Source organism: Colobus angolensis, unplaced genomic scaffold (assembly GCF_000951035.1).
Source record: "Colobus angolensis palliatus isolate OR3802 unplaced genomic scaffold, Cang.pa_1.0 Scaffold407, whole genome shotgun sequence".
In the NCBI taxonomy this organism is placed as follows: domain Eukaryota; kingdom Metazoa; phylum Chordata; class Mammalia; order Primates; family Cercopithecidae; genus Colobus; species Colobus angolensis.
Genome location: NW_012117455.1, coordinates 547,108 through 559,025, shown reverse-complemented (window position 1 = coordinate 559,025; position 11,918 = coordinate 547,108). Strand labels below are relative to the sequence as shown.

At 42.3% G+C, this 11,918-nt stretch overlaps 1 protein-coding gene across 4 annotated transcripts in view; it reads left to right on the top strand.

Annotated features, from left to right (window-relative positions):
* The window catches only part of MKL2 (MKL/myocardin-like 2), a 193,014-nt gene that overhangs the window by 165,373 nt on the left and 15,723 nt on the right, over positions 1-11,918 (top strand). For 3 of the 4 annotated variants that reach the window (XM_011956020.1, XM_011956021.1, XM_011956023.1), the window contains 4 exons: positions 643-890; positions 6,114-6,246; positions 7,060-8,097; positions 9,518-9,673. In XM_011956020.1, coding sequence (XP_011811410.1) covers positions 643-890; positions 6,114-6,246; positions 7,060-8,097; positions 9,518-9,673 — 1,575 coding nt within the window. The remainder of the gene's footprint in view (positions 1-642; positions 891-6,113; positions 6,247-7,059; positions 8,098-9,517; positions 9,674-11,918) is intronic. The other variant, XM_011956024.1, reaches the window with a different exon arrangement.

Sequence of the window (11,918 nt, the reverse complement as noted above, 5' to 3'; positions counted from 1 at the left end):
AAAAAAAAAAAAAAAACTGAGAACACAACAAGAACTCAGGAAAACATCATCTGATTCCTAATCTTAAGATGAGAGATACATGGTCTCACATCCCAGTTTCAAAGGAATTTTGAAAAATGTTTACATTCATGTTCATATCACTCAGTATTTTAGTTTTTGTGTTATATTCCTTAGAGATAGTTTATATTCTGTTTTCTTCTCATTGGAAGCATTTTTTCATTTTTACATATTCTCCACAGAATTTTTAGCTGTTACATGGTTTTGGTGAAGTATACTTAATCTTTTCCCATTGGATATTTAGCATGCAGCTTGTTTTTCACTAGGAGATTATATGTGTAAGCACTTGGTAGTGTGTTCACACAGGAGACCCAAGGTCAGTGTGCGTTGAGTTTGAATAGCTCATGCTGAGCCCCTTGCCCATACCCTGCGGGAACAGTGCAGCAGGAGAACATTTCTTGGTCAGAGTTAATATGCAAAAGTTTTCATGGCTCTTGAAATGGATTTAGCATACTGCTTTCCAAAGTGGCTGTACCCGTATCTAAGGTACATTTCTTTTTAATTTCAAATCATTTAGGCATACAGTACAATAGATTTCATGTAGTGACATCTCTTTAAATGTTATTTTCTTTTTCTCAAAAATAGCAAAGCCATCCCAAGAATCCAAATGACAAACACCGTAGCAAAAAGTGCAAAGATCCCAAACCACGGGTAAAGAAGTTAAAATACCACCAATACATTCCACCAGATCAGAAGGGTGAGAAGAACGAGCCGCAGATGGACTCCAACTACGCCCGCCTGCTCCAGCAGCAGCAGCTGTTCCTGCAGCTGCAGATCCTGAGTCAGCAGAAGCAGCACTACAACTACCAGACCATCCTGCCTGCACCATTCAAGTACGGCGGGGCCCATGCTGTCCTCAACGCGGGGTTTTCTGTGGTTTCTTTTTGAGATAGAGTCTCGCTTGGTCACCCAGGCTGGAGTGCAGTGGCGCAATCTTGGCTCACTGCAAGCTCCACCTCCCGGGTTCACACCATTCTCCTGCCTCAGCCTCCTGAGTACCTGGGACTACAGGCTCCTGCCAGCGTGCCCAGCTAATTTCTTGTATTTTTAGGAGAGACGGGGTTTCATCATAGTCTCGATCTCCTGACCTCCTGATCCACCTGCCTCGGCCTCCCAAAGTGCTGGGATTACAGGCATGAGCCACCGCGCCCGGCCTCTGTGGTTTTTTATGAGGAACTATAAGTTACCAAAAGTTGAATATTGTCATTTATTTGTGCTCAGTGATGATTTTCATTTCTTTGTTATCAGAGCTTATCATACAGTGTCTGAAGTCCACATGGTGAGAATGGCCTGCATTCCAGTCCAGTTTCTGTCCTCCAAAATAGGTTCTGAATTTTTACAATTAGAAATGCCTTTTCACAATTATTCATCCAGATTTGCCTATTATTAGAACACCAAAATAGTACTAGATGCTCTGAGAAAAGCATAAGTAGTATAAGACCTGTCATAAACGGCTAAAATAGGAGAAAGATGGGCATGAAAGCTGGAGTGGTCAAAGGAAAGCCTGGTGGAAAAGGCAGGATCTTTGTATATAGAAGGCTCAAGAAGGGCCTTTCCAGGCACAGGGGAATGCTATGAGCACTAGTACAGAGGAAGGAATAGAGTAAGTAGTGCCTCTCTTCATTGGAAGATGAGAAAAATTGTCTAAACAAAGAATCTGATTAATTTTTAAGAAAAAAGTGGAAGACAAAAATCGAGTATAGCCAGTGTCTAAGGGGACTTGAAGCTGGGCAGAAGACTCTTAACTCGACACAGCAGATAGACAATGGAGTGCTTCAGAGCAGGCTGCTAACGTGGTGAGGCTGAAATGTAACAAAGAACAGCTGGATGCTGGTGTTGCAGGGACGTCTAGAGACAGTGAAGAGCTCTGGCAGCAGAGGGAGTGTTTCAGAAGACAGTTAAAGGCCTTGGTGACCAGCAACTGCTAAGAAAGGTGTTTTCAAAGTTTTAACCCAACTGGGGGGGACAGAAGGGAGTGAATTCTGACAATTTCTGAAACTGAATTTACAGCAAGACATCAATGGCTAATTTTAATTAATGTAATAAAATTTCTGGGTATACATTCCCAATATGCTTTTTCTGGGTAACAGATAAAAATGCAAAGATGTTGTCTTCATTTTCCTCACTTTTCTGGAAAAAGAAATACTTTCATTTTACTCTTGAAAAAGATGCAAAAGTTCATGATAATGAAAAATTACTAGCCATGATCAAGTCATTCAACTTATGATTAAATGATCTGTAGAAACTTCTGTTTTCTACATTTAGCCTAAGCATTCCCTCATAGGTAGCCCCTCTTTTCCCTCTTAAGATTCAGATATGTTGAGGAAGATTAAACCTGTTAGTAATTCAGACCTGATTGTGAAGTACTTAAATCTAAAACATCAGGGTATGGAGATGAAGAGAGAAAGAACTTTGTATCCAGTTACTATTTTAACAGCAAGCAGGCCCAAGTGAGCTATTGACATTGGAAGGGAATCAGGAGAGACCAAAGAGAATTGCAAGAGAATCAGAGACAAGCTGCTGCTACTTTGCAGCTTTGTCCAGGCCCTAGGGAGGCCTCTTCCACTGCCATCCTCCTTTGGCATTGGGCACCAATAATAATAATAATGGTAATGATGGCTCACAGTTACTATGTACAATGCATTGTGCTTAAAACTGTGCATCATCCTCATCTTTGCTGCAAGTCTAGGAGGAATTGCTGTTACTGACCCCATTCCCAGATAAGGACCTGTTAAGGTGAAAATCCCAAAGGATTTTTTTGATATCTTTGAAACAGTCTTTTCTGTAATGAAAGAATTTGGCTGTGCAGCTGGCTTTGTAGATGGGAAGAATCCATCAGAGGTGTGGGCTTGCTGAACTGTTACCAGTTCTTTGTCTTTCCATTAAGGCTTCAATTCCCCTCTCCTCCTCAGACATTCAGCACCTCTACAATAACCAGGCTCACCCAAGAACAGTATCATACAAAAAGACCCAGGATACTAGAAGGAGAAAGAACACTTGTTTTTGTGTATTATTTAACCACGAAAAGAATGTAAGTCCTGTTCAGTTTCCAGATCCTAAAAATGGAGACCTTGTTTCCTAACGCACTGTTTATATTTATCAAAATTCCATTACAAGAAACTGAATGTGGAAGTCCTACAGTGCCCATAGTGGTAGGATTTTACCTGAATCATGTAGCCCTTTGCCACCACAAAGGAGCAAGCGCCCAAAGGGACTGGGCTTTAGTCCAGCCCAGCTTGTCCCCACAGTGGGAAGTCACTGGAGGTCCCCGAAGGCCACTGCATCCCTCTGAACTCAGGTCTCTCATCTGCCAATCACATTCATCAGTAACCCTCTCCTTTTTTTTTCTCCCCCTCTATTGATTTGGGAGAAAAATAGATTAACATGTTTATATTATTTTAAAGATTGAGTTAAATACCAAACTGTTATAGTAGGTAGAGTATTATAGAATCTCAACAGGAAAAAAAAAAACAGCATGAGTAAAATAATTACATTCATTCTCAAGGGGATAATACTATTCACAAGGAAGCAAAAGGTGGCTCAGCAGGGAGATTACTCTTATGTAATAAAGCACAGACTTACGTGCAGTCCATAAACACATGCAGTATGTCTGTGGTGTTGAAACTTCATGGGGAGAGAGATTTGGAGAAAAATGTCTGAAGGCTCTTTTGGGGGACCCTAATGAATGAAAATAAGGTGGAGAAACATTGATTTAAAGAAAATGTTTTCATAACTCTGAGATTTTACAGTTGAATTTTTATAAAGGAGAATAATGATGCATAAAATATTTGTCATTTCATCCAATAACAAGAAACTTCATCCCAAAGATTTCAAGTATTTAACTTCAACAAAATTCAGCCAGGTTTTAGAAGACCCCCAAAGTGAATGTCAAGAGTTAGCTATTGACAAAGCCAGCGTTGGCTTCAACCACAGACTTCCCAGAACTCCTCAGAGACAGCTAACCCAACTATGGCCGTCACCCCATAGGCACTGTCACCTCAAATCCCTGTTTCAGAATGTGGAATTCCAAGTCTCTTGGCTTCAGCACCAAGCCTGAAGCTGCAGTGGAATCGGCTGTATGGCAGCAACCATCCAGAAAGGAAACACTGCCGTTACCAAGAGTATCACAGTTGGAAGATGTTAGGTGGGGATCTGGTTTTAATACTGAAAATTTAGGGAAATTAGTACAAAGCACCTAACTGTAGTAGAATTTGACAAGTGATGCGCCAACTTCTCTTAAATAAGCTTTTTAAATTGAAGTATAGCTTACATACAGAAAAGTCAATAAATTGTAAGTGAAAATTGATGCAAAAATAAATACACTCCTGTATCCAATACTCAAACCAAGAACATTATCAGTACCCCAAAAGCCCCCTTTGTGTCCCTTTTCTGTGATGATCCTGACTTCTATCTGCAGAGATTAGTTTTGTCTGTTTTTTTGAGACAGAGTCTCGCTCTGTCACCCAGGCTGGAGTGCAGTGGCGCAATCTCGGCTCACTGCAAGCTCCGCCTCCCAGGTTCACACCATTCTCCTGCCTCAGCCTCCACAGTAGCTGGGACTATAGGTGTCCGCCACCACGCCTAGCTAATTTTTGCATTTTTTAGTAGCGATGGGGTTTCACCGTGTTAGCCAGGATGGTCTCGATCTCCTGACCTCATGATCTGCCCGCCTCGGCCTTCCAAAGTGTAGTTTTGCCTGTTTTTGAACTTTATATACATGCAATCTTACAGTACACCTAGGAGCATCTTTGTTGGTGCCAGTAGCAGTTGGGTTTTTTTTTGTTCAATATTTCGTGGCTGACTATACTGTAATTTAGCCATCCAACTCACTCTTGATGCATAGTTGGGCTGCTTCCAGTTGGGGCTATTATGAATAGCCCCGTGGTAAGTAGTCTGTCTTTTGGTATACATACATGTGTCTTTCTGTTAGATGTCTATCTAGGAATGGAATTGCGGGATCATAGGATAGGGAGATGTTTTCCTTTAGTACTACGAAAGAAAAGTTTCCAAGAAAAGATGTTTTTCTTTAGTACAGTTTTCCAAAATAGCTGCATCATTCACACCTCTGCCAGCAGTGTGTGATTGTTGTGGTTGTCCCAGGTACTTGGTATCAGTCTTACTTATTATAGCAATTCCACTGGAAATGCAGGGCTATTCTGTTGTGATTTGCGTTTTCCACATACCTAATGAAGTTGAACCATTGTTCCTTTATTTATTGACCATTGGGATGTGCTTTCTTGTGATACATCTGAGATTTTTCCCCCACTTTTCCACTGGGTTTTCTGTCTCTTTCTTACTGATTTTAAAAGACCTCTTTATGTACTCTAGATATGAGGTCTTTGTCAGAAGTATGTATTACAGATCTGTTGTCCTGCACTGTGGCTTGACTTTTCACTGTCTTAAAGATGTCCCTTTTACTTAGTGCTTTTTATGTCCTATTTAAGAAATCTTTGTCTACCCAAAGACCATGAAGATACTATTCTGTTTTTCTGAAAGATTTTCATAATTCACATTGTAGATTTTGGGAACAAGGTGAGGTGGGGCCAGTCAAGAGCCATGTTTTTTCTGTGTGAATTTCCAACGTAGCGTGGCGCCATCAGAAGTCCCGCCCTCTCTCCACTACATCACAGTGTCCTCTTTTTGGTAACTCAAGGGTCCAGGTATGCAGAGGGCCGTTTCTGGATTTGCTGGGAGTCTCTTATTTGCCTGTCGTTCTGTCCCTGTATCAGCAACATCCTACGTTAATTATGCGTTGACGTCTGGTAGTGTGACTCTTCCAGCTTTGCTTTTCTTCAAGGATTCGTGGCCATTCTTGGTCCTTTGCATTTCCATATAAAGCTTAGAATCGCCTTCTAAATTTCCACCATGCTAGCAAACAAACAAAACCTGCAGGGATTTCATTGAGATCTAATGTAATTGGCATCTTTACAATATTCAGCCTTCCAAATCCATGACCATGGTATCTTTCTCTTCATAAGTTAGTCAACTTGTTAATAGAAGCAATGTCAAATCTAGAAATTATTTTATTATAAACTAATTTTCTTTTTCTTTTGAAGGCCACTCAATGACAAAACTAGTAACAGTGGGAATTCAGCTTTGAACAATACCACACCTAACACACCAAGACAGAATACATCTGCTCCTGTGAGAAAGCCAGGACCTCTGCCTTCTAGCCTGGATGACTTAAAGGTGACAATTCCAACTGGAGCTTATTCACCCCTGAGTACCACAAACATGTAAATGATTTGCCAGATTTGACTAGCAGACATTAAGTAGTTTTCAATAGACATTCAACTTTACCAACAATATGATAATCTTTATAAAGGTACATTCTTTTTACTTCCACTAAATTTTCTTTTAAAGCAACCAATAACTGTCATTTACTGAGTGTGTACCTTGTGCGGGCACCTGGCAGTTCTGCTGGATTCCAGAGGCTGTGATTTTTTTTTTCTTCCCTGCTCAATGCCAAGTTTGGGAGAAGCAGGAAAATGTAACAGTTAAGAATATGAGCTCTAGGGCCAGCCTTTTTAGGTTTCTGTCACAGCTCAGCCTTCTATTATCTGGGGTACCATGAGTAAGTGCTTCAACCTCTTTCTTCTGTTGCCTCCTGATCTATAAAATGGGAAGAATAATGATACGGACACCTACATAGGGTCATGTGAAGACGAGTGGAAAGAATAGAGCACTTCCAGCAGTGTCTTGCACATGGCAGCTACTCAATAAATGCAGCTGTACCATCATCATTCCTGGTAGTCTCTCTCTGCTTTGACATAAAAGCGGAATTACCCTCTAAAAACCCTTACTGTATCGCTGGCTCCTCAAGTACGTCTAGTCTGTAGTTATCTAGTTCTGTGTGCTTCAATAGAAAACCAGTTCCACTTTCAGGTGTGCAGTAACACAGAGTTATCTGACAGACGTAGGCACCTTTCCCATCACAAAAGTGTACTGTAGATTTGCTAGAAAGCTCCAATACCAAGACATCTGCTTTGTTTGTACCTCCAGGTGTCAGAACTGAAGACAGAACTGAAGTTAAGGGGTCTGCCAGTGTCAGGCACCAAACCAGACCTCATTGAGCGCCTGAAACCCTACCAGGAAGTGAACAGCAGCGGCCTTGCTGCTGGGGGCATCGTGGCAGTGTCATCGTCAGCCATTGTCACCAGTAACCCAGAAGTCACTGTGGCCTTGCCGGTTACAACACTACACAACACTGTGACTAGCCCAGTCTCTACTCTCAAGGCAGAATTGCCATCTACAGGAACCAGCAACACAGCCCGTGTGGAAAATGTTCATTCCCCTCTGCCCATTTCACCATCTCCCTCTGAACAGTCCAGTCTCAGTACTGATGACACAAACATGGCAGACACTTTCACCGAGATTATGACCATGATGTCTCCTTCACAGTTCTTGAGTTCATCTCCTTTGAGAATGACAAATAATGAAGACAGTCTGAGTCCTACCAGCAGCACTCTGTCCAACCTGGAACTGGATGCAGCCGAGAAGGATCGCAAGCTTCAGGAGAAAGAGAAGCAAATCGAAGAACTGAAGAGGAAACTGGAACAAGAGCAGAAGCTCGTGGAAGTGCTGAAAATGCAACTTGAGGTTGAAAAACGAGGGCAGCAACAGCGGCCCCTGGAACCCCAGCCCAGTGCCCCAGGTCATTCTGTCAACAAGTCAGATCAGAAGCACAGCAGCCTTGGCTCCTCCATCAAAGATGAGGCCTCACTCCCCGACTGCTCCAGCTCCAGGCAGCCCATCCCAGTAGCCAGCCACACCGTAGGCCAGCCTGTCTCTACAGGTGGCCAGACCCTTGTTGCCAAAAAGGCTGTAGTTATCAAGCAAGAGGTCCCTGTGGCCCAGGCAGAGCAGCAGAGTGTCGTCTCGCAGTTTTATGTGAGTTCCCAGGGACAGCCACCGCCTGCTGTTGTTGCTCAGCCGCAGGCTTTACTGACCACGCAGACTGCTCAGCTCCTGCTCCCAGTGTCCATCCAGGGCTCGAGTGTCACCTCAGTGCAACTCCCTGTAGGCAGCCTCAAACTCCAGGTGTGAAGTGTGTCTTCTAACTACTTTGCCTTACAGCATGCTTGGAATGCACATCCTGCTAAGGAAGGAACCATACCTGAGCTCTTTCATAAATGCATCCAGGGCAGACCTCACAGAGGAAACATATGCATGTGTGAGAGGGTTATTCAGAAATCTGAAGATCTAACACTTTTTATATAGTGAAAACAAACACAGGGTTCTTTTCTAGTTCTGTTACCTTTTCCCTTGAATGAACACAGTATCATCCATGCAGACATTTTTTTACACACCAGCGACATGATCATTGTGATCATAGTCTGCTGCTGAGCACTTCTGGCAAGGCACAGCATCTAGTATTTTAAACGGCTGGCTTCACTTAATCCTCCCTTCTCCTGTAAGATGTCAGTGATATGACCCCTCTCTGGATAAGGAGCCGAGGCCTAGGAGTACTCAAGTGAGTTCCCCAAGGATGGAGCTGGCATTTAAACCCAGGTGTTCTGCCCGCAGAGCCTTTATTCTTATGCCCTTTCTTATATTCTGCCTCCCACATTTAGTTCTCGAAAGTCACTGCTTATATGAAGATGTCTAAACTAAGGAAAACATGACCAAAAATTTAGGAGTGAGGATTTAATTGAAAAAGATGAGACAACACTGATGAGCATGAAATTCCCTTTTGTGCCTACATAACCTATGTATTTGCCTGAGGTTGTTCCATGTCATGCAGTTTTGGTAAGTTTTAACCAAACATGGACCACGAGTGAACAAGAAACCATTTGAACCAGTGCTCCTCAGCCTCAACACCCAAATACCTGAAATAGGCGAGAGGAGTCATCTTGTATCCCTGTGGTTAGGAGGCAGGGCCCGCAGACCCTTTGGCACATGCAAAAAATTCTAATTCCTCTGTTTTATCTTTAGGGTATCTGCAAAATTGATAGTCTATTCGATAATAAATCCTTAAATTTTTTGGTCCAAATCTGCCATTGCTGTAGTAGAAACGAGAACCGTGTTTTTATCCTTGGGTCTGAGGGCGCCCTGGCCCCGTGCCGGCTCTCCCTAGGTAATGTACACGCAGCTTACCAAAAGCAATTGGGACAGTTAGGTGTCACGAGTTTCCTTGTTGCTCTTCAAGTATTACAATACCTGAGCTATTATGTGTAGAACTGCCTTAGGTTCTTATTATTTCCATTTTCTCAAAATTTTCAAATGAAAATCTTAGCTACTTAGGAATAATAAGAACATGCAGTGACTGGTCTGGTGTTTCCCTCTCTGGTTTAGAATCCTTAAAGTTCAGATTTCTGTGCAGATGAAGTGTGTATCTGTAACCTTGGTCTGACTTCATTTAGATACAATCCCCAAGTGACCAGTGATTCTGCATCTAAATTGTGATTTCTAACTTTGATTCTGACAATTAAATTGACTTTTTTTCAATTCACCTCCCTAGACTTCACCACAAGCAGGAATGCAGACTCAGCCTCAGATAGCAACTGCTGCACAAATACCAACTGCTGCCTTGGCCTCAGGCTCGGCCCCAGCTGTACCTCAGACACAAGACACGTTCCCACAGCATGTGCTCAGTCAGCCTCAACAAGTCAGAAAGGTTTGTAAATGCCAAGGAGCAGTAAACTGTCACTGATTTTTACCACCCTCCAATCATCCATTCAACAAGCGTCTTCGTAAAATTAGCCTTGGGAAGCTCCTGTTCGTTCTGTTCTGTGATCCATCTCCGATGGAATGAGCCTTAGGTCAGATGCCATTTGGCTGCAGACTTCCCAGTTATTTGGAATGGAGAAAGCTCTTCATTACTGAAAGATAGCTTGCCTTCACAGTTAACCCCTTTTCCAAGGGAAAGTTTCAAAAGTATTTGTTTTCAATCCTCATATATTAAATTTACTGAATTTTAAAATAAATTTTTTCAAATTAAACACTGTGGAAAAAAAAGATACGCTGTTCCCTTGGAAAAGGTATTTGAAGATCAAAAATATACTCCCAAAATGTTTATGTTGAATAAGATCTTGAAATACATTTGTAAGACTTTGCCATCTCAGATTAAGAGCCCAGAAGGTCTTATCAATTCCATTTCACCATTGCCTAGGTATTTGGCCTCACACAAAATTCACTTACCTTCCCTGAGAGTCAGTTACCTCATCTTTAAAATGAAGTTGGTGGTCTAGAATTCAGTGTCCTCTACACAAATATCTACCAAAACAATTCTCCCACATTCCCCAGTAGCCAGTAGGTGGAGCTATGTGCACGTCTCCTTGCTAGAAAAATCTTAGGCCTGAAAAATAGGTCTTACTCTTTTAAACCCTGAAAATTATTAATCCCAGAGTTTTACTCTTCAACATAAAAGAACCCAGGTAATGAGTTGTGCCTGTGATCTGCCTCAGGATAGTGTGAACTGTGTGGGTGAAACCAGCTTTGGGGACAGAAAGCAGCAGTCACATGTAACAGATGTGCTGCTTCAGAATCTCCTCTGCTAAAGGAATCATGGTTGTATGTTACTGAGTTTGGGGAAAGCTCAAAATGCCATTTAGTGTAATTAAAAGCTTAGTAAATGTTCAAATGTTAAGACAATCTGTTTTAGGGAGGAAAGGGAAAAATATGTAGATAGGATAAATAAGGGCTTTTTCACTAAGTCTCAAGATACTAGAATTAGGAATCATTACTTCTAGTGTAAAGGAAGCAATTTTTTACCAAATACAAGGAAATTTAATTGTTTCAAATAGGAGTATATTTACAGAACTCATCACCATCGAGGCTGTACTGTTTGAGGTATATACACATAGACTTTCCTGCTTACGAAATACAGAGGTTTTTCGGAGTATTAGTAGTATAGAACGTGTTAAGTATTTTTATGAGCAAACCAAGTTCTATGAAATACAGTTACAGTATCAGCAATATAGACACATATTTGTAAAAGACCCTAAAACTTGTGGCTCTTGAATGGCGGTGCTAAACAAAACGTTTTGGAGTTCTGCAGCAAGAAGTTCTCACCTTTGCATGTTAGAACAGAAAATAGCCTCTCCAAACGGGGCCAGTTTTAAATGGGGCCTTGCTTGTATTTGAAGAAATTTTCAAGAAACTGGAAAATTGAGTGTGACCATAGCAGGCTGAGGTTTTAGGCAGGATGGAAAGGGACCAGGTAGTTAGCAGCTTACATGCCAGGCCAAGATTAGGGTTTTACCCAAATCAGGAGAGCCAGTGAGTGTGGTAGGGGCCATGCCTTGAGAACACGTTGTGGCAGGGGGTCTGTGCCACAAGGCTGCTGCAGAATCCCTGTGATAGATAGTGAGGGCCAGGCGCAGGACAGCAGAGAGCAGTGGCAGATTCAAGAGGCGTCATGAGATGTGTGAACACTGAGGGAGAAAGCAGAGTTGACTGATAGTCCTGTTTAACTTAAGTTTTTAAAAAGGCAGAACCAAGAATTATTTTCCCTCAGAAGCTAAGAGGCAGGGGGTAGTGGGAAAAAGGAGAAAAATCATTTGGAATATTTTTAATTTGAGATACCTAGGAAGATGATGTAAGTGGCTTTGATGCCTGGGAGCAAGGTTGGAAACAGCAGTGACTCGGGATTATTAGCTTAGTCATGGCCATTAAAGACTTGAGAGTAGGCCAGGCGCGGTGGCTCACGCCTATAATCCCAGCACTTTGGGAGGCCAAGGTGGGCAGATCACAAGATCAGGAGATCAAGACCATCCTGGCTAACACGGTGAAACCCTGTCTACTAAAAATACAAAAAATTAGCTGGGCATGGTGGCCACGCCTGTAATCCCAGCTACTCGGAGGCTGAGGCAGGAGAATTGCTTGAACCCAGGAGGCAGAGGTTGCAGTGAGCTGAGATC